Source organism: Poecile atricapillus, chromosome 2, assembly GCF_030490865.1.
Source record: "Poecile atricapillus isolate bPoeAtr1 chromosome 2, bPoeAtr1.hap1, whole genome shotgun sequence".
In the NCBI taxonomy this organism is placed as follows: domain Eukaryota; kingdom Metazoa; phylum Chordata; class Aves; order Passeriformes; family Paridae; genus Poecile; species Poecile atricapillus.
Window position 1 is genome coordinate 2,204,592 of NC_081250.1, and position 19,977 is coordinate 2,224,568.

General features: G+C 49.9%; 1 protein-coding gene across 2 annotated transcripts in view; it reads right to left on the reverse strand.

Moving 5' to 3' along the window:
* Window positions 1-19,977, reverse strand: part of WNT9A (Wnt family member 9A) — a 57,650-nt gene that overhangs the window by 14,230 nt on the left and 23,443 nt on the right. For both annotated transcript variants that reach the window (XR_009276967.1, XM_058833077.1), the window contains exons 2-3: window positions 8,061-8,320; window positions 2,598-2,860 (exon numbers count right to left, since the gene is read on the reverse strand). Coding sequence is in view for 1 of the 2 variants with exons in the window: in XM_058833077.1 (XP_058689060.1) it covers window positions 2,598-2,860; window positions 8,061-8,320 (523 nt within the window). In the remaining variant the exon portion in view is untranslated. The remainder of the gene's footprint in view (window positions 1-2,597; window positions 2,861-8,060; window positions 8,321-19,977) is intronic.

Genomic DNA, 19,977 nt, shown 5'->3' on the forward strand with positions numbered 1-19,977 from the left:
CCCCTGAACTTGCAGTGGGAACAGGAGGAAGAACAGAGACCAAACCTGATATTAATCTACACTTGAGTGCAAGCAGTGCCAAAGACAATCCATCTTCCACATCAGGAGGGTCAAACCGGTTTCAGTATTCTGGAATCTGAAGCAAGCACTGCAAGTTTTGACTTTGTAGTCACAAAGCCAGCCTGGGTCCTCATCTCTGATCATCATCTGAAGTGACACCGAATTGTGCCAGCGGTTTAGGGCCACGTACCCCGAGCACACAGATGTGTGTTCTCCTGATCTTCAACCACCACCCTCCTGAAAGCTTCCTTCTCAACATTCCCTCCTTCCCTGCCGGGCTCCACGGTGGTGCTGTCAGCCTGGTGGGCTGCGTGGCTTGGCTTTCAACCACAGCACAACGAATTATTCCAGCAGCACCAAGAGAGAAATCATTTCAACTGCTGCTGCAAACAGGCGAAGGAAAGCTGTCAGACAGCAATCCCAACTCGACAGACACATTGTGGGTGGACAAAAATAGGAACACTGGATCACTGACCTGCAGCAAAGGTCTGTGACTTGGACTGCCAGGAGGGCTCTCGGCGTCTGGACAACCGTCACAACTGTTACTCAGCTGTTTAGCTGCAGATACCACACCACGAAACCACTGCCAGTGGCCAGAGCCCTCCTGTGCCAAGGGAAGCGGAGGCAGAGGATGCTGGAGAGCCCTGCATCTTCCCCTGGCAGCTAACTCGCAAGGATCAGGACACAGAAGGGAAGGTTCAACCCCTCCAGCTCATCCTTGGAGTTTGTTTAGCTCCAAGTCATGCAGTGTAGAACACAGATAATAATTATGGACACAAATCCCAAATCCAAGAGTGGCCTCAGCCACATGGACATCCTGACTGCAGCTCCTGGGATTGGGAACACTGGGGAGCTGTGCCAAACCCATCTGGGAGGTCTTATAGCCCTGCCACTGTTGGTGGATTTTCCTGGAGCTACAAGGACGTGCCAGTGGCAGCTGAAGTCACATCCTTGGAGGTTTTGATGGGGTTGTATTGTGTGACTCTGGAATGAGAGGAGAGCCAGCACATCTACAGAAGCATCCAGGATGAAATCACAGCCTCCATGGGCCACCTTCTCCATTGCCAGTCCCACCTGCTACACACTCAGCTCCAAAAGATGGGACAGAGCAACCAACACAAGGATTGAATCAAGTTCCATCACCTTGAAAAGCCCGTTTCACACGTCAAAGAGCTGCCACAGGAGTTCAGAGACACTGAGCCCTTTAATCCAGAGCAGGAAAGCTGTCAGCCAAAACCAGACACCAGCTAAATCCAGGATATTTCTAATCCTGATCTCAGCGCTGTCTAGGAGCATCTGGTACTGGGGAGAGGGGGAGACATTTTGCTGGCCAGCCCTGGCTGGTGGCATTCCCCGATGCCCCAATTCCGTCGCGAGGAATGACATTTTATACATAGACACAGCAACAACTGAGCTGGGGTGGCCATTCCTAGAATGCACAACTGGCTGGGCTGCATTTGCCTGGGAAACTGGAGACCCAGGTCCCCCATCCCAGCCCCAAGCCTGCATCCAATCACACAGACAATAACAAGGCTCGAGGGCTATTTCTGGCCTTGCAGTATGTCCCCCTTGGAGGTTGGTGCAATGAAACACTGATCCTGAGCACCTGTGCTGGCCAATCTGAGGGATTTTCGTCTTGGAGCAACTCCAGGCTAGGTACAGCCAAGTGTATCATGGGAGAAGATGGAAAGCCCCTTCCTCTTCCCCCTTGCTGGGATAACCCAGCACTTGCAGACACCCTGTCTTTTACATCTGTCACAGAAAACGCTGAGCTGGAAGGGACCCACAGGGAGCATCCAGTCCAAATCCTGGCCCTGCACGGGACAAACCCAAAAACCCCACTAGGTGCCCCAGAGCATTGTCCAAATGCTTCCTGAACTCTGGCAGTCCTGCAGGGAAGGCCCTAGGCAGCCTCACAGGTGTGAAGAGCAGGAAGAGAGGATAAAGATGGGAGAAGGAAAAAGGGACTCTACAGCCAAGCACCGTCTTCTGCTCTAGGTGACACAGAAGGTTTCTGCCAGAAGACAAAGCTGAAGGGACTTTTAGGTCTGAGGTCAGCCAGAAATTAATCTCTCCACCCTGGTTCCCTGCCAGGTGTTTCTCCAGCCAGTTTTAAAGAAACTTGGCCAGGGAGATGCTACACTGTCCATGCTCTACTGAACTGCTGCAAGAGAGGCGTCCCTCAAGGCAGCGTAAAACCCTTCCTCTGTGTCCTACCTCATGTGACCTGAGGAACCTGTCTTTCCAAACCTTTGTGATGTGAAACCCTCTCCTCCCTGTGGGAAACCAGCAACCTTTGTCTCCACCTCCTATTTCCTATGGCCAGTCCCATTTCTTTCCCTCTGCTCTCTCTCCAATGGTTTTGCACAGTGAAAACCAGGGCACAATCCCACAACTCAGACTCTTCCCCTCCAGAAGAAGCATCACTTCATTCATTTCACACCCAACAACTCCTTCTCCCCACCCAAAACCAGCGTTATTACCCCCAAAACCCCACAGTGGCGTGAGCCCCCCACCCCGCGGCGCCTTCAACGCACCTTCATGCCCACCAGGTTGTTGTGGAAGTCCACCCTGGCTCGCAGGTCCTTGTTGGGCTTCCTCCCCAGGAACTCCTTGACGAACTTGTTGCTGTACTTGAGGTTGTCCCCACAGCCTCCCCACTGCCAGGCCTCCCTGTTCTCCAGGTCGGGGGCCTCGTCGCAGGTGCAGCGCTCCATGCGCCCCGCGCTGCACGCCTTGGCCATGGCGTGGGTCAGCCCCGCCGAGGAGATGGCGTACAGGAAGGCTGTCTCCTTAAAACCTGCAGGGACAGAGGGAGAGGCTCTAGTTGCAGCTTGAAGGAAGGAAAAAACCCAGGAAAGGGAGGCAGAAGCCATCGTGAGAAGAGCGTGAGTTGTGTGACAGAGCAATAGAGCGATAAGGTTGGAAGGGACCACAGTGGAGCATCTGGTGCCACCTCCCTGCTCCAGCAGGGCCATCCCAGAGCACAGGATTACATCCAGGCTGCTCTGGAAAATCCCCATGTCACCCTGAAAGTTAAACCTTCTGATAATGTTCTCACAGTTTTAGTTACTTTCCCATTAAAGTCCTATAAACGTAAGTTGTTTATCACATTCCTTCTATGAAACATCTTTTGATGGACGTTTCTCATGACCAGTGTGCTTGGGAAGGTGGTAACTTAATTATCCAATCCCTGGTCATTGTTGTGAATCTATAAATACTGGAATACTTAGTCAGAGAATGAAGGCACGGTTTCTTGTTCTGACACTCAGAGTGTTTGTGTGAATCATTTAGTGACATTCCCACTGAGGGAGACTCCACACCAGTGCTCAGTCACTGCCCAGGAAATAAATTATTCCTCAAGTTCAAGTAGAATTTCCTGGGCATCAGTTCCTGCCTGTTCCTCCTTGGCACCACTGGGAAAAGCCTGGTCCTGACACCCTGAAAGCATGGCAAGCTCTCCTTGCATCACTGATGGTGAAGAGGGCACGGGGGAGGGCAAGGACTGCTGGACAGAGGTGGCACAAGCTCGGATTCAGGAATGCAAATGGAATCTGGCTGGCTCGGTGGCTGTCACTCTGTGTCACTCAGAGTCTCTGCCTGAAAACGGAAAGAGTTGAGCAAAAATTGCCCCTGGATCCCTGGAAGTGTCCAAGGCCAGGCTGGACAGGGCTGGTCTAATGGAAGGTGTCCCTGGAGTGGAACTGGATGAGCTTTAAGGTCCCCTCAAAGCCTTTGTTGGACTCCATGAAGAGTTGGATAGGACACGGAGGTGCAAGTGCTGCTACCAAGGGGACACCAAGCAGCAGGAACCCAGCACAGACTCTCCTCACTCTTCCCTCTCTTCCCAAATCAAATCACTGGGTCCTACTCCAGACCAGCAGAATTGCTGACAGAAGACACCTGAGGGCTGGGAAGCAGGAGATGTGTCACCCAATGCAGTGGGTGAGAAAAAAACCCAGTTTACACCTCAAACCTTCCATGCACAGCCTTTCTTTACACCTCCACACTCACCTGCGGGGATGCACCAGCATCCACTCCCCTGACAGGTAAACGACACCCAGAGGGACCCAGGGTTTCAATCCAAGTTACAAAAGCCAGAAATAAAAAGCAAACATGGCAGTATTTATAGCCGCCCATTCTCCAGCTATGGAAGCCATAAACGACTGCATATTTGAGATGCAATTCCAGAACAGCTTTGGATGGGGCTCAAGAAATCCCCCACTCAAAAATAACACAAGTGGATGGTGACAGTAGTGGATATATCTGTGAGCTGGTGTGTCAACCAAGGACATGCAGAGACACTGCCAGGTCATTTTTGGAACTGTTCCTTGGGAGGTTCATGACAGTCCAAGCAAACTCATGTGGCCATTCCCAGAGTCTGCCTTCCCAAAACACTCCCAGGAGCAGGAAGACTGATGAAAATCCAGCCCAGGAGACTGAGGTTTGGTCCTCTCAAGGGTTCTGAGGTTCTATTTCCTCCTGGACTGTGGTAGGAATTACCCAATCATTCTACTGCTCACCTGGAAAAGGAGAACAGGAACCTTTTCCCCACTAGAAACATTAAAATAAAAAAGGTTTTTTTTAACTGAGGACACCACAAAGAGTGGTGAGAGTTAGAAAAATAAATTTTGTTTTCTCCCTGAAGTCAAACCATGTCCTCTGACAGCCCAGAAACAGCTTCAGCATTTCAAATACTTCATTGGAAGTGGTGAGAGAATTCTTAATTCACACAACAAAAACTCCTGGGTATCCCAATGACTCCTCTGGGTAGAAAATGCCTTCGAAGCATCTCTCATCCCTTGTAAACTATTTTCTCTAGGTTACATCCCAGGCCGGACTGCCCACATGCCTGTCAGAGGGATGCCACTACCAAAAACAGATGCTCCCAAGCCTCTGTGCTCCTGGATTGGAGAATTCTTGCCACAGCTACACAGAATGAAGCGGCACCAGTGTCAAACAGAGAATTGACACTCATTCAGCGGAATGGGGTGTGCAAACCCTGCCCTGGGGGTCAGAGACTGCGCTCATGGCATGGTTTGGGTTGGAAGGGACCCTGAGATCCATCCAGTGCCTCCCCCTGCCATGGGCAGGGTCACCTTCCACTATCCCAGGTTGCTCCAAGCCCCATCCAAGCCGGCCTTGCACACTTAACTCACAGCCATCAGCCTTAATTGATTCATTAGGCAGCCCAGATCTCCACCCTGCTTGAAGCCCTCCGGATTTAAAGCGCTGAATTCGGAGCAGTTGTGGAATCCCAGCAGAAAGTCAGTGCCGTGCAACCACAACACATTCCAGACCTGACAGAAAGCCAGGAGGAACAGCTCATCTGCCAGGATCTCCCCTGCCATCAGCTTTGTCTCCACTCCTCCCCTTCTCCATCACTGAAAGCTTCCCAAATTCCCCGTGCCCATCAGCACGGGGATCATCTCACCCACAGGCAGCTCCCAACCAGCCCCATGTGACATTTGGCTCTGGCCAGATTTTAAAGCCATCTCCACCAGGCACTATTTGATTGCACTAAGATATTTTGTAACAAGATAATGAGCTTTAAATCAATGCAGGCATTCTAAGCCCCAGTGCATTGACAGTCTGCCGGGCCTGGCTATCCAGTTTCAGCCATTTCCAAAATTGTGCCCGAGTATCCAAAGAGGATAACGAGTCCCTTAAACAATCCCCTGTTATTTTAAGAAACGGGGCTGCATCAGCCCAAGCTGCAAACCAGCAGCCAGGGCTGGTCTGGTGACCAAAACGTGAAAGCAGAGGGAGAGATTTTTAAGTGAAAAAAGGTTTTTTTCCCCCTCCTTTTTCCCTTTCTCCTCTCCTGGAGGAGAGGAAACAAGGCCTCAGAGATGACTTTGGAAAGCTGTCTCCTGGTGGGAGATAGAGGTGAGCCTGTGCCCTGGGGTATCCCCTGCTGCAGTGCTGAGCCAGGAACCAGCAGCTCCTGGAGAGGAGGAGGAGGAAGATTTACAGGGCACGGTGTTACTGCTGGGGAACACCACCTGAAGGATTTACAGCAGCGGGGCAGGGCAGAGATGCTGCAGGGATATAAAACACGGCAGAATGAGACAGCAGCAGAGCCCTGCGGCCCTCACAGCTCTCATTTATTACCCAGGTCCCTGACAAGGGCTGGGACGAGGGGGTCTCCGTGGGGTTTTAAGTGCTGGAGGCTCTGCAGTGCCCCTCGTTCGGGGCTGCCCAGGGGACAGGCACGTCTGAAGGAACGAGCTGTGGCCTCCAGGTGTCAGCATGAGAAAGTGCTTGGCTTCCCCAAGGCACCACTAATCCAGGGACTCCTCTGGCATGCGGGGATATTTTTAAATGTCTTGCAGCTCTGGCCGGACCTCTTGGGTTTCATAAGGACTTTCCTTGTTTCCACCAGTCAGTGACAGTGCATTAGTTAAGCCCTGGTGCTTCTGAATTACTCCTCCTCACTAATTAGCCCTGCAAACCTCTGCTCTTATCTGTAAAGACTTCACACCCCGGCTTTTCCAGGTCCAGGCCCTGAGTGTGGGACTTTCTGGAAGTCACTAAAGCCCTGGAGACCCTCGCATGCTGTCTGTAAAATGGTGCTGCAGCCTGGAAATAAGAACTGGATTTTACTGGCAGGGTGGGCGAAACCGGACTGCATGTGGTAATAACAAAGAAAATAAATAAAAATATCACCTTCTCCTCCAATATTCCTGGCCATCTCCACCTGGGCTGATGGAGAAAGGTCTGGGATTTACCCAGTGCTCGCATCCATGGCAGTAACAGGACACAGCCATTTGCCGGTTTTACCCTGTACTGTGACAGGGTTCCCCTTGCCCCCTCTAACAGGACAGCACAGAACAGCCTGGTTCACCTTATTTCCTTAAAAAAGGCATTTTCTTAACTTCTTTCCTGACAGGCTGGCATAATAAATAGGAAAAATACACAGGAGAAATAAATAGGAAACAAATAAGCAAAACAATAAAGAAAGAGGGGACAGCTTTGAGAGATTCCCAGCCCTGTCCTCCAGCAGCAGAATTTCCAGCAGAAATGGGGAGAAAATGTAGCTCCTGGCTGCAGAGACCTGCACAAACACCTCCAGGCTCCAAGGAGAGCAGCCAGCAGTGGGAAGCAGGCAGGGCAAGCCCATAAATTACCCCCATCAGCACATTCTTTGCCTGCTGTGCACTTCCAGGGATGAGCTCCAGCCTTCCAACAGAGCCCTTTGTGGCCCTGGCAGGAAGCACCCCCAGCACAGGACAGCCCAGACTGCCCATCAGTGTAGGAATCCAGAGATGGAGTGACATTTCTCTATTTGTTCTATTCTCCAAAAAAGTATCAATCCTATCTGCTATTGACAGAAAGGCTTCCAAATATCCCTGGGTAAACCAGGATTTATAAAAGAATTAAGTAGAAAGTAGTAAAATGTTTAGTATGACATTGAGGTGAAAAATAGAGATTTTAGAGGGGTGTAATACATAAAGATGGAAGAAAAAGGGTGTGGTTTTTAGCTCTTCTTCCTTCTTCTCCATGATTCTGCAGTTTTTGGGAGCACAAAGAATGATTGGTTTAGAGTTAGTCGCAGTTTTAGTTATGTAAGTAGATATAGAAAACTTATTTGTTAAAATATAAAAACAATACATATGTCTGTAGTTAATAGGGTAAAAATAGAAGTAAAGGTGAAGCAGCTGCGTGGTTTGGGGCCATTTTGTACCATCAGAGCAAAATGAGCCAGGCTGTGGTGAATTGAACTTGTGCAGAAAGTCTGGAGAGACCTGCCAAATTTTGTAATAACATCCTAATAAACATGAGAAACCAGATTCTAATGAATTCAGGCGTTTTCTTCAAACCCAGAGAACTGAGATAAGCGGGACTCCCCACGAGGGAGGATCCCAAAGGAGCTCAGCCCAGAGGGGACTGAGAAAAAATAAAAATACAGAGGAAGTATAGGAGGAGAGAAAGAAGAAAAAGAACAAGAGAAGTTACAATCGGGGCAGGAGACGGGCGCAGAGCCCCCCCAGACTCACCTCTCTTGAGGAGGCTGGCGCGGTAGCGGCCCTCCAGGGTGCAGTTCCAGCGCTCGAAGCGGAACTGGTACTGGCACTCCAGGGCGCTCATGCTGATGGCCTCCATCAGCGTCTCGGCCACGCCGGGGTCGCGCCGGCACATCCGGCGCTGCTTCTTCTCCAGCTTCAGGCGGTCACACACCTTGTAGTGGGCCTTGACGGCCGCCTCCTCCATTTCCGAGGTCAGAGGGAGGATGGTCAGGGGTTCGTTCCCCGTCAGCCTGCCGAGAAAGAGAGCGGGAACACGGTGAGGGCAGGGAAAACAAAAATTGCGGGATGAAATTCTCCCCCCGTGAGGGTGGTGAGGCCCCGGCACAGGTTGAGTAGAGAGGCCTGTGGTTGCAGCATCCCTGGAAGTGTCCAAGGCCAGGCTGGAGCTGAGCAAACTGATCCAGTGAGTGGCATCAGGCCAGGGACTTGGATCTAGATGGTCTCTGAGGTCCTTCCAACCCAGCCCATGGGTTTGATTTGGGTTCCTGTGGTAGGAATGGGGTCAGTGGTGGGATCGGGATCTCCTGGCTGAGCATCCCTGTGGACTTGATTTTACAGTGAGGCTCCTCACAGCGTGTGTGCCAGGTGGCAGCAGGAGAAAGGTAAGAGGAAATATTTGCATTTATGCTCCCTACCAGCTCTCACAGAGCTTGTTTGGACATAAACTCTTGGCCACCTCCACCACAGGACTGCGTTCAAAACTGAAAGTGGAAAGAAATAATTCCAGGTGCCCCACTGCATGAGCTTGGGGAACTGGCAAAAATACATGAGCACCACCGTCACTGTCCTGGGCATAAACAAAAAAATCCTTTTAGCACATCAAGCAGAGCCAGAACCCAGCTTGGGAAGGGACAGAGGATGATTTGTCCCATCAAAGCCCAAGAGACACCCTGAGAAAGCACAGAAAGCCACCCTGCCCTCAGCAGAAGAGATCCTGACATAAAACCCAGCGAGCCACAGCCCGAGGTTGGAGAGCAGGATACACTTTCCAGGAGATGCTGCCAAAAGCTTTTACAAGACAGAACAAGCCCAAAACCTAAAAAAAAAAAAAAAAAAAGCCAACCCAAAGAAATCTGTGTCCCTTTGCCGTGTCCCCTCCCTCCCCTGCCTTCTCCAGCACAAGGTCCTTGGCTCTACAGTGGGCAACAAAAGATGCCAGCGGACTGTTCCCGGTGTCAAGTGACGAGCTGCTGGAAAAGGACCAGGCTGGCATCGGCCCCAGGGAGCAGAGAGGCTGCAGGAACATCTGCTGGGCTCAGGAGAGCTTTGTTGGCCAGGCTGCTGTACCCCACTCTCCTGGCTCTGCCCTGTTCCGGCCAGGTGCCAGTCCACACAGTCAATGGGAATCACTATCCGGGCTCGCAGAGGACCTGGAGACGCATTCCCTGGCCAAAAAGGAAGAATGGCTGAAATCCAGAACGGGAAAGATGCTGGAATGTGGCAGTCCTGCGCTGGGGAGCACAGGGGTGGGCTGGGGGCTCGGGCATCTGCAGCGCTGCAGGAGCACTGGGAAAAGCAGGGTGATGGGAATGAGAGGGGAGCACTCCCTCACCCCCTTTGCTGAGATCCTGGGAACCCTCTAAAGCTCCCACTGCAGGAGCAGTGATTCACTGCTTTTAATGAGTATTTTTCTCTAATCAGTGGGATGCATCCTGCCAGCAGCACAGTTCCTGAGGGCAGGCACTCAGGGTGCTTTAACTCCCAAACTTTGGGGCACAATGGGCATAAAATCCTGACCTGAGTCCCAGCCAGGGACATCCAGTACAGATCCAGTCATCACCGAGGCATTGATGAGGTGATCTAATATCAGATATCTCAGGGAGGGAGCAAAAATGGCTGAGGCAGGATTTTTAGAACAAAGATGGGCAGGAAAATGTTCTCCTTTGGTTACATTCAAAGGTATTGATATCTCCAGAAAAACCCTGCAGTGATAAAAGCACAGAGCGATTTGTGGGAAACATGGAAAAATATCTTCCCTCAACTTTTTCTCCTGGCAAAATAATAAAAAAATCTGGAAGGCCAAACAGCAAGGCCCATTCGATGCATATTTTAACCCTTTCATTTCTGCTCTGTCCCAGCTGCTCCCCACGGAGAGGGGACCTCAGCCAGCCCTGGTGCCTCGTTAGACAAAGCTCCCAGGAGGCTCATTCCTGAGAGAGGTGCCTCAGTCTGAGCTTCACTGGAGCAAAGATCTGTAACAAAATCTCCATGGAGGATGTTCATTCTTGGCTTCCATGGTACCCTGGAGATTCATTCCTGCAAGCTTTCATCTTTGGCACAAGAGACCCTCAGCTGGCAAGGGAGAGGGAGGGAGGCATGGAAGCATTTCCTTAGCTCCCTCTCCCCATTTTTAATTTCCAGCTGAGCAGGGATTGTGCACCTAAATGGTCTGGGAAAAAAACTCCAAGGAGCCTGTAGCAGATGGCTCTTGGAGTGAGGAGGGATATGGGAATAGATCCTACAGCCAAGATTTCTGCAGAGCAATTGGTGATTTTCGCCCTCTTCCCACCTGTCCCCCTCAGGTGCTTGGCTTTGGGGTACTTCAAATTACGGTTCCCCACAGATCAGCCTTCCAAAACTTGCTGATATCAATCGTGTGCGTCTCCAACAAAAGCCACCTAAACACACACGAAATAAAGATCCGGTGGGTGGTAGGAAATAGGATTCACGGTGCTTCACAGTGCCACAACTCTTCCACAGCTGCTGGAAGAACCACCCACGTTACACCGCGACGGATCCGCCCATCGCTGCCTGCATTATCGCTCAGAAGCATCCCTGGAACAAGACAAGGAGTAAATTGAGGGGGAAAAGGGGTTTTCCCTCATCAGCAGGCAGAAACTCTGCCAGGTGAAGAGCAGAGGAGCACACACACACACACACATGGACCCATGCGCACGTTTTCCCTGGCGGGGCCCTCAGCTCCGCACATTCCGGAGGCCCTGGGAACAGGGGTGAGGTGGCACTTTCCAGAGCGTGGCATCAATAACAAAGCGCAGGCAGAGCCAGGGAGAGCTGCCCCACCTGACACGCTGCTGCATGGAACCTTTCTAATCCCATAAAGCCCTTTTATGCAACCTCAGCTGAGAGAGGTCCTGTAAGGCAACGGTGTCAGTCGGACGCTTTCTCAGCTCCTCACAAAGGCCAAGCTGTTCTTTCCAAGGAAACGTTTCAGGGGTGTGTATTTGTGTGTGTGTTTTTTTTTGTTTTTTACACACCCAAGCCACGACTGTTACAATTAAACTGACAGCCAGAACCCTGTGATTGTGTTATTTCGCTCCAAGAAAGGGATGAGTGGGAGATGGAGTGGACACCTCTAAGGGGAAAAAGGTTGAAACTGGATGATCCTTAAGGTTCCTTCCAACCCAAAGAATTTTAAGCTAGATTCCAAGATTCCAAAGGACTGTGTGTGTGCGTCCACCAGGAAGCTGGGGAGAGAGCAAACAGCTCATTGCACACAACCCGGGACGCTTTACCTCTCTGCAAGTTAACTCCGGCCTCTCTGAGAGCAGCATCAACCTCCAGAGTCAAGAGGCTGTTTATAGAACTCAGGATTTTGAATTTCTGCTCTAGAATTCTGCACTTCGATGAACCTCGTGGGGCCCTTCCAACTCAGGATATTCTGTGGTTTTTTTGACCTAATCTTGCCCAATTTCTGCTCCCAGTGCAACGTCCAAACCTCAGGAAGGACCTGGCTGCCCTGTGCCACCGCCACCACGCTGAGAGGAGCCTTTGCAGCATCATTTGTGCTATTCCCATTCCAGTTCCACCAGTTTGGAGCCAGCAAAACCAGGTGGTTTATCATTAATTGATAAAAAAGCAAGACCCAGCTGGTTTGCACACACACTCTGTTGGTGTCACTCGGCTTCCTCGGTTGTGAGCTTCATCTCAAACATTGCTAATTGCAGGGGTTTTTTTTGTTTTTTTTTCCTGGAGTTCAATCACCCAAGGATTTGGGAGAGATCCCAAGCAGAGCCCCTGCCACAACACAGGCCAAGTTTTATCTGTGACATCATGGAATTATTGCCCTTCCAAGAGGCAATCCAAGACAGATCCTGCTTCCCACTCATCTCAGGGGTCAAGAGCTTTTACGGCCTCATCAGCTCACACTTCCATCAGTGCCCCTGGATTTTCCCTTGGTTAAGTGGGGACTTTCCTGATGAGGATTTGAGCAGGATGAGGCAGATTTAAGGCATCTGCACTGTGAGTGCACCCTCATTTTTGAGGTGCCCCAGTGTTTCCTTTGCAAGTGCCACTGGAGATGGGATCCAAGGTGAGCTGTTTCCTCTGCTATTCCCATCTGGAATTACTGCTGAAATCTCCATTCCTATCCCACTTCCTCCTCTGTTAAGAAATTTCTCTTTGGTCCATCCCTGCGATGACTGAATTAATTCTGGTTCTGCTTTCCACACTATTTTTTTTCCTGTGGAATTGCCACACTTTCAGCCCTTTTTCTTCTTTTTCCACCATTTTCCTTTTAATAACTAAAAAAGCTTCTGGAAAATTGACAAATTGACCACCAATCTTCACTACAACACTTAAATTAATGCTTGCACAGCTCAAGGAGTCTGAGTTTTTCTGGACACCAGGCCTATATTATTCTATTTTGCACCCAATAACCTCCAGTTGCTCTCTCTCTCCTATCATCACATTCCCACACCATTAATCTTTCCTAAATTGATTCATAACACACCTCCTCCCACAAAGGCTATTGAATATTTGAAGTACAAAAACCCAAAAGTCTGAGAAAAAAAATCCGAATTTCAGGCTGTGTGATGAAGATTTGATATTTGGAAGAAGAGCTGGACTGAAGGCTCAAACACCTTCTTCTGCACTGTCTTGTTTGGGTTTTTAAGTGTTTACAGCTTTAAGTGCCCATGCAAACCCTAAAGTCTAAAATACCCCAGATCTCCTTAGATTGCATAAAAATAAGGCTATGGATTCTCCAAACCTCAGGCTTCCACAGTGAAATCTCAGCAAATGTTCACAAAGATTGCTGTGTCAGAATTCTACAGAATTCTTCTACCTCAGCCCCTTCCTGGTGTAATTTCCCCAGTGATCTTCCCTGAGAGGATGCTGTGACATCGTGAGTGTCAGGGAAGGTGACAGGAGGAAAGGTGTTTATCCCAGCCTGAGGGAATCCAAACCATCCAGGGTTTCACAAGACAGAGCTGAACCCTGGCTAGAAATCAAACCCAGCTTTCCTAAAACTTATCTTTGCAAGTCCCACCGCTCCTCATGGCCCTGCCAGCTCTCTTCCCTCAGGACCATTCCCAACCAGCTCTGCCCTGGGCTCACCTCTCCCTGTCATTGTCCCTGAACAATGGTGGCTTGCTGTGGGAGACCATTGAACCAAGCAATTGGAAACTCCAGCAATTCCCATCACAATTAGGCCAAATGGCTGTTTTGATCCTTATCTTCCTCTCAACAGCAAACTCTGCCAGAGCTTTCTTTAGGTGACAAACTCTGCCAGAGCTTTCTTTAGGTGACAACCTCTCAAATGTCACTTCCTCCTTGTTCAGATCTTCTACACCAGTCACAGCCCCCAACACAGAGGCTACTGCCACCTTACCCGCTCCCAAAAACACAAAGTTGGGGTGACAGGACCTTCCAACCGCACAGAATCCAGCTGGGAAGCAGCCAAACCCCACAGTCCTGCTCCAAAGGACAGCACGTGCTTGATAGGATTTTCCAGTGGAAGGTTCTGGGATTTTAGCAGAGGGAAATCCTCGAGGTCTTTGGATCGGCTTCTGAGCAATGGGAAGGAGGAGAGAGGATGAAAGAGACAGCACAGGGGAACTTCCTGCCCAGCAGATCCCACTTACCAGGGAAGGAAGCAGCAATCTCCTTATGGAATCTGCTCAGACAGATTTCTGGGTTCTTTTTTAGGAAAAAGAGGTGCAGATTCATGTGGGTTTCAGTCTTCCAAGCCTTTGTTCAACCATGCTTGGATAGATCCATACAGTGGTTTCCTGAGCCTCCTCTCAGAGTTTCAGGATGGACACATGGACATGGAAGGATCCACAATCTTGGGTCCTCTATCCAGAGTTCTTCCAGCATCCAGCAAAAAGGGAAAACAACAGCTGCCTCTGGACAAAACAATCCAGTGGTGCAAGCCTCCAGCTTCTCCCCTCCCAATACAGCTTCCCTGAACGCTTCCAGTACTCACAGCAACCACTCTGATCCTGAAATTCATTCTGGATGTTACCAGAGTTTCCCATTTTAGCCGCAGGTGAAGCTCATGTGGAAGTTGGAAGATTTCCCCCGGGCTGCTGAAGACAGAGGAGTTTCCCCAGGCCTGCACCAAGAACACTGGACTCCAACAACCATTGGGCTGTTAAATCGGTTCAGGAGGGATTTCCCTGGGAATGGGACAAGGCATGGATGGTTTTCTCCCAGATGCAGGATGGTTGCTGCACGAATAAATAAACTTCCATCCAACTTCCTGCCAAAACAGGCCCTCACCTTCCCCTGGACAAATTACCAAAGAGTTTGGCATAAAATATAGAAAGGAAAAAAATCTCTCAGTGGATGAGCAGGGAAGATGTGACTCAATTGAGCTGTGGAGGGCTGGAGATGTTCCCGTTCCTGCAGAGGACTTTATGGGATGGAGGTGCCATGAGGAACAGCTCTTTTGGCACTGTGGCCATCAGGAGCACCACAAGAAACTCCTCTGAGCTGCTGCAGCATTCCCCACTCCTGCAAAGCTGGAGACCTGCACTGGTTATGAATTACAACTCAGTGAAGGAAGGATTTCCCTTCTCCAGTGAGGGGAACAAACTCAGAGAGATCCCACAGCAAAGCAAAAAAGTCAATTTTGGGTCTTTGGTGGTGCACCTGAACCACAAGGCTGAAGGATTTCTCCTCTTTCCCCCCATCTCTCCTTACACCAAACCTTATTCAGGAAGTTCCCAGCCCATCAGAGCCAAAGACATTTTTATTTTAGGTAAACACCTCAGCCCCAAGACCTAATTCCCCTGGAACAACCCACTCTGTCCACAAACAAGCAGAAGCAGAGAAAGAGGGCGGGGAGGGAAAGGTTGTTTCCTCTCCCCTTCATCCTCTCAAGAATGAAACAACAATCAGGGAGATTTACAAAGGATTTTCAACCCAACGGTGCCAGTGGAATGCACGGGCCAGGCGGCAACAGGGGCTTTCACTCCCGATTTAAGAGGCATTAGCTCTGCCCCTGGAAGCCTGTGCCAGGAATTATCCCCCCACACTGTCCCCTCCTTGGCTGGACAGCTCCCGAACCCCCAGTCCAAACCCCTGCTCCTTGTCCAGCCACTGCTTGTTTTTATTTCATTTGATTTTTAGCCTAACATCATTCCTGTTGGCCTGGAGCCTGCTCCAGAGTAGGCAACATGGAGCTGGGAGTTTTGGTGCAGGGAAGCAGGAAAATGGGGAGCAGTAGGATGGAAGATGAAGAATTAACCCAGAGAAGAAAATAAAAGTGGTTTTTTTTTGGTTTTTTTTTCTAAACCCATTAACTCCACAGAGTCTAGAGAGGAGAAAAAAAAAGAAATCAAAAAACCCAAAAAGAGAGAGATTTTCAAAATATTTGGGCTTTTGTTCGGGGCTTTTTTGGGGAGTGGGGAATAGTTTGTGGGTTTGGGGTTTTTTTTTACTCTACTGAATATCCTTTCATCCCAGGATCCCAGCTCCATCCCTGACATAGGGTTAGAGAAATTCCTGCTCTCAGACACAGGGTGAGAATGTTGAGGTGCCCTGTGCAGGGCAAGGAGCTGGACTCAATCCTTGCAGGTCCCTCCCAACTCAAGATATTCTGTGATTTTTAATTTAAAATTAGGCCTAAAACAACACAAAAAACAAAGGACATTTTATGCTTACAGAAAATATGCAAAATCATCCCTGCCTTGCTTTTCAGCAGTTTTTGGTGGGATTCAGCACCAGGAAAGGACCACAAATATCATGGATCACATGACAGAAGAGAGCAAAATAATTTACACCAGGTTTTAAAGACAGAAGACCAAAGGAAGTGGCCCAGGTGCTCTGAGTTTCTCATGACCAATTTGAGCCCCATGGAAACTTTGTTCCATCTGCTCCTGCCACAAATCCCAAATTCCTAGAAGCCAAGATGTCATCTATAAACCTGCAGAATACAGCTTTAATTTTCTGTTCCAAGCAAAGAAAATCCAAGTTCATGGTCTCTCTCGCCAGCTCCCCTTATCTGGGAAGAGCTGCACAGAATAAACGATATTTGGCACTTGAAATCTAAACAAAGAGGCCCAAAAGGCCCATAAATGTTTGCTCCCTGTGCTTCTTGCACTGATGCTTTTATTCATTCCAGCAGGTTTACCAGAAGAAATCAGAAAACATCACACAGGGGGTAAGGAGATTCCTTCAAAAGGGGAATTCCAGTTCCCAAAACACCTCCTGCTCATCCTTCTGGCTCTCTACAGCTCAAGCTCCTGACACAAGGCGTGACCAAACCCTGTGGATCCAGCCAGGGCTGGAGGTTCCACAGGGAGAACTCTGCTCAGGGCAGTGCAGGAGTCAGACCTTTTGACTCAGACCAGGCACAGCATTAAAAATAATAATATTAATAACAAATGGCAGACATTGAGAACGGAGCCCTTTTTCCAAACTGCACATCATTAAACGTCAAGGCTCACTGCCACCGGATGTTGTGAAGCCCAAGATGATGAACTGACTCCAAAAGGGATTAAACAAACTCAGGAAAGGGAGGTTCATCCAGATGGCTGATGAAACACGAGGGCTCAGGAAGCCTTTAAGCCACAGGCTGCCAGGAGCGAGCAGGACACAGCAGGAGCCACATCACCGGTCCTGGTTCTCCTGGGATCTCCCTGAGATCCATGTCTGTCTGGAGAAACCTTTGATTTGATTTGATTTATGGCAGCTGTTGTACTCCCAGCTACCTGTGAGGTGCTCCTTGCTCCAGCCACAGCATTCAGACATTTAAGATTTAACCCATCTGCACTCTGGAACCCGCCAGATGAACGGCAGGAACGGCCCCAGAGGCGACAAGCACACACCACACCGGTATTTTTTCATTTGGGGCCTTTTCCAGGGATTAAAGAAGTTTTATAAAAGAGAGAGAGACTTTTTACTGTTAATAAGAAAGGAATAGGACATGGGGGAATGGTTTTAAATAAAGAGGAGAGATTTAGATGAGGTGCTACAAACAAGTTCTTGGCTGGTGAAAAACAAGGCTGCCCCTGGATGCCTGGAAGTGTCCAAGGCCAGGTTGGAGGGGGCTTGGAGCAATCCCAGCAGAAGCCTCCCAGGTCCCCAGCACGGCTCCCACCCACGGCAGCCCCGGGCACGCCGGGCTGTGGGCACGGCTCGCACGGCTCCCGCGGCCATGTGTCGGTGTCAGTCTCCCACCGCCAGGGAATGCATCTGACTTCCCACTGAATTCCCATTTGTCTCCCTCACACCTCAGCCAGCCCTTTTGTCCACTCTGGGGGGCGAAGGCTGACCAGCTCTGCAGCAGCAGGATCCAGCCTGGGCCTTTCCCTGCCTTATCCCACCTGTGGGATAAATTGTGCCGTCCATCCCGAACACTGCCCGGTCTGTTCCCGGCAGATGCTGCAGCCACAGAGCTGCCCTTGCCCAGACCACAGAGCCTGGCAGCCAGGGAAGAAACTCCTTGGAGCCAAGGCAGCAGCTTCCCTGGCTGCCTGGAGATATCCCTGAGCGCGCTCACACACACGCTCCAGCAGCTAAAGAGAAAATCAAGTTTACTCTCCAGACAACACAAATGAAATTAAACCTTTGAGGGAGGCACAGCGAGTGCAAAGAGCTCGTCCAGTTCATTTGGACACAAAAACAACTGGAGAATGAGCTTCTTCCTCCTTCCCCAGCCCTAGTTTTATATCCAGGACCTGGAGGTCCCAGCTGGAAACGGAGACTGGCTCTTGGTCAACTTCTGGATAAATGACAACTTCTAGAAACAAGCATGTGGATTCAGGGAGGAGGGGAGTCAGCTCCCCCTCCCCTCACAACGTTTCCAGCCCCTATTAGATATCCCTGGGAGGTCAGCTCGTGGAGGATTGGGATGGTTGGGCGGTTTGACACATCATCTCAGCTATTTTGGGAGCAGTTTACGGGTCTGCAATTCCTCCCCTGCACAGCCCCGATAGCTTTTCCACTCTAATGTCACATTATCCTCGTGGCAGGTTTCAAAACTAAACAGGTGAAAAAACAAACTTTCAGGGCACTGGGCAGAGCAGGATGCACGAGAGGTGACGCGGTTTTGGAAGTTTGTCCTCGTCCCAAGCCCCAACTCAGGTTGTGGGAATCACTTGTGAGCACAGAGGTTGATTCCTTACGAAACTCAACAGGAAGACACTCAAAGGCTCCTGCAGGAGACTCATCCCATGACAAAAGGTGTCCTGTGAATGACTTCCTGAAGGAGCCTTGCAAGTCCTGAGGCTTCACAAGCCTCAGATGGGACTTTAACGGTCAAATCTCCAGCCAAACAGAGCAGCCCCGGCCAAGGTTTCAAACTCAGGTAAGGACGAGCCACCAGGGCAGGGGAATCTGTTCTTGCTGCTGCATCCTGGAACAGCTTCCCAGAAAGCCACCGACACCACAAACCATTTTCTGCTCCAGATTCAGGGGCACTGCCTGGTCCTTCCTTCCCTGCCAGCCCCTGAGCGCTGCTCCTGCACACCTCAATTTGTCCCAGCAAGAGGAAAAGAGAAAGAACAGTGAACATCTGCCCTCAGCCTCCTGATGGTCCTTCACCACCACGGGACAGGCCCACATCCCACAGGAACGGCGTCACCCTCCTCCAAGGGCTGCAGATTCACGGAAGGGAAGCAGATGCTGTGTCTGGGGTTAATCAGAGGGGACAAATAGATCAATATTGATGTTTTTAACAGACCTCAGCTACCTTTCGAATGTGACTTGACTACAGAACTCTGGCAAGGACCTCAGCCAGACCTACCCTGGCCAGCGCTTCAGGTGAACACCCTCAGGATACTTGCTGAGTTCAGCACATACCTGGTTTTTTTTTTTATACTACATAAAGTCTGTCTGAACAAAGAGCCACGTTAACCAAAATACTCCAGGCCAGGGAAAGCCACAGTTTTATTCTGAGTGCTGCTGAGCAGATGGGACTGCACGCCATCCATAAAAAATGGGAAAAAGAGGGAGAGTTGTTTTTTTATACAATGATAGGATAAAGCAGGAAGAGTTTTAAACAAAAGTAAGAAATATTTTGATTAGACAGAAGGAAGAATTTCTTCCCTGGAAGTCACCACATCCCCAGAAGTGTCCAAAGCCAGGCTGGATGAGGCTTGGAGCAACCTGGGATAGCAGGAGGTGTCCCTGCCCAAGGCAAGGAGCGGAATTTTAAAGTCCCTTCCAACCCAACCCAATCTCTGATCCACTTCAAAGCAACGCATTCGTGCTGAGGAATGGAAAGGAAAATCCTTTGTGCCCTGTATTAAAGCAGCACGTGGGGCACACCCCAACAACCAGTATTAAGGAAAGCATTTCCTTCCTGTATTGATCATGCCCCCACCCCAGAAAGTGGCATTAAAAAGGCAGGGGGGGAGGACAACAAGCCAAGTGTTATACATAGCAAATTCTGATTAGATTATGAAACTTTAAGAAGATCTTAACAAGTGGACAGTGTGCATTTTACATAATTAGCTTGTTACTTATAAATGCCTCCCATGGTGCCAATGGCAGATTTTCACCACCCAAAATAGCCTAAAGCTGTCGGATTCAAGAGCTCCTGCCATCCCAATTTAGATCAACTCAAACACACAAACCACGAGGTGGTTTCGTTACACCAAGATTAAGAATTGAATCGGCTCTTGTGTGCCTGGATGCTGGAAGGGGTAAAAGATTACAGAGGGCAAAGACATATTATGTCACGGTGTGCCTCGCCAGC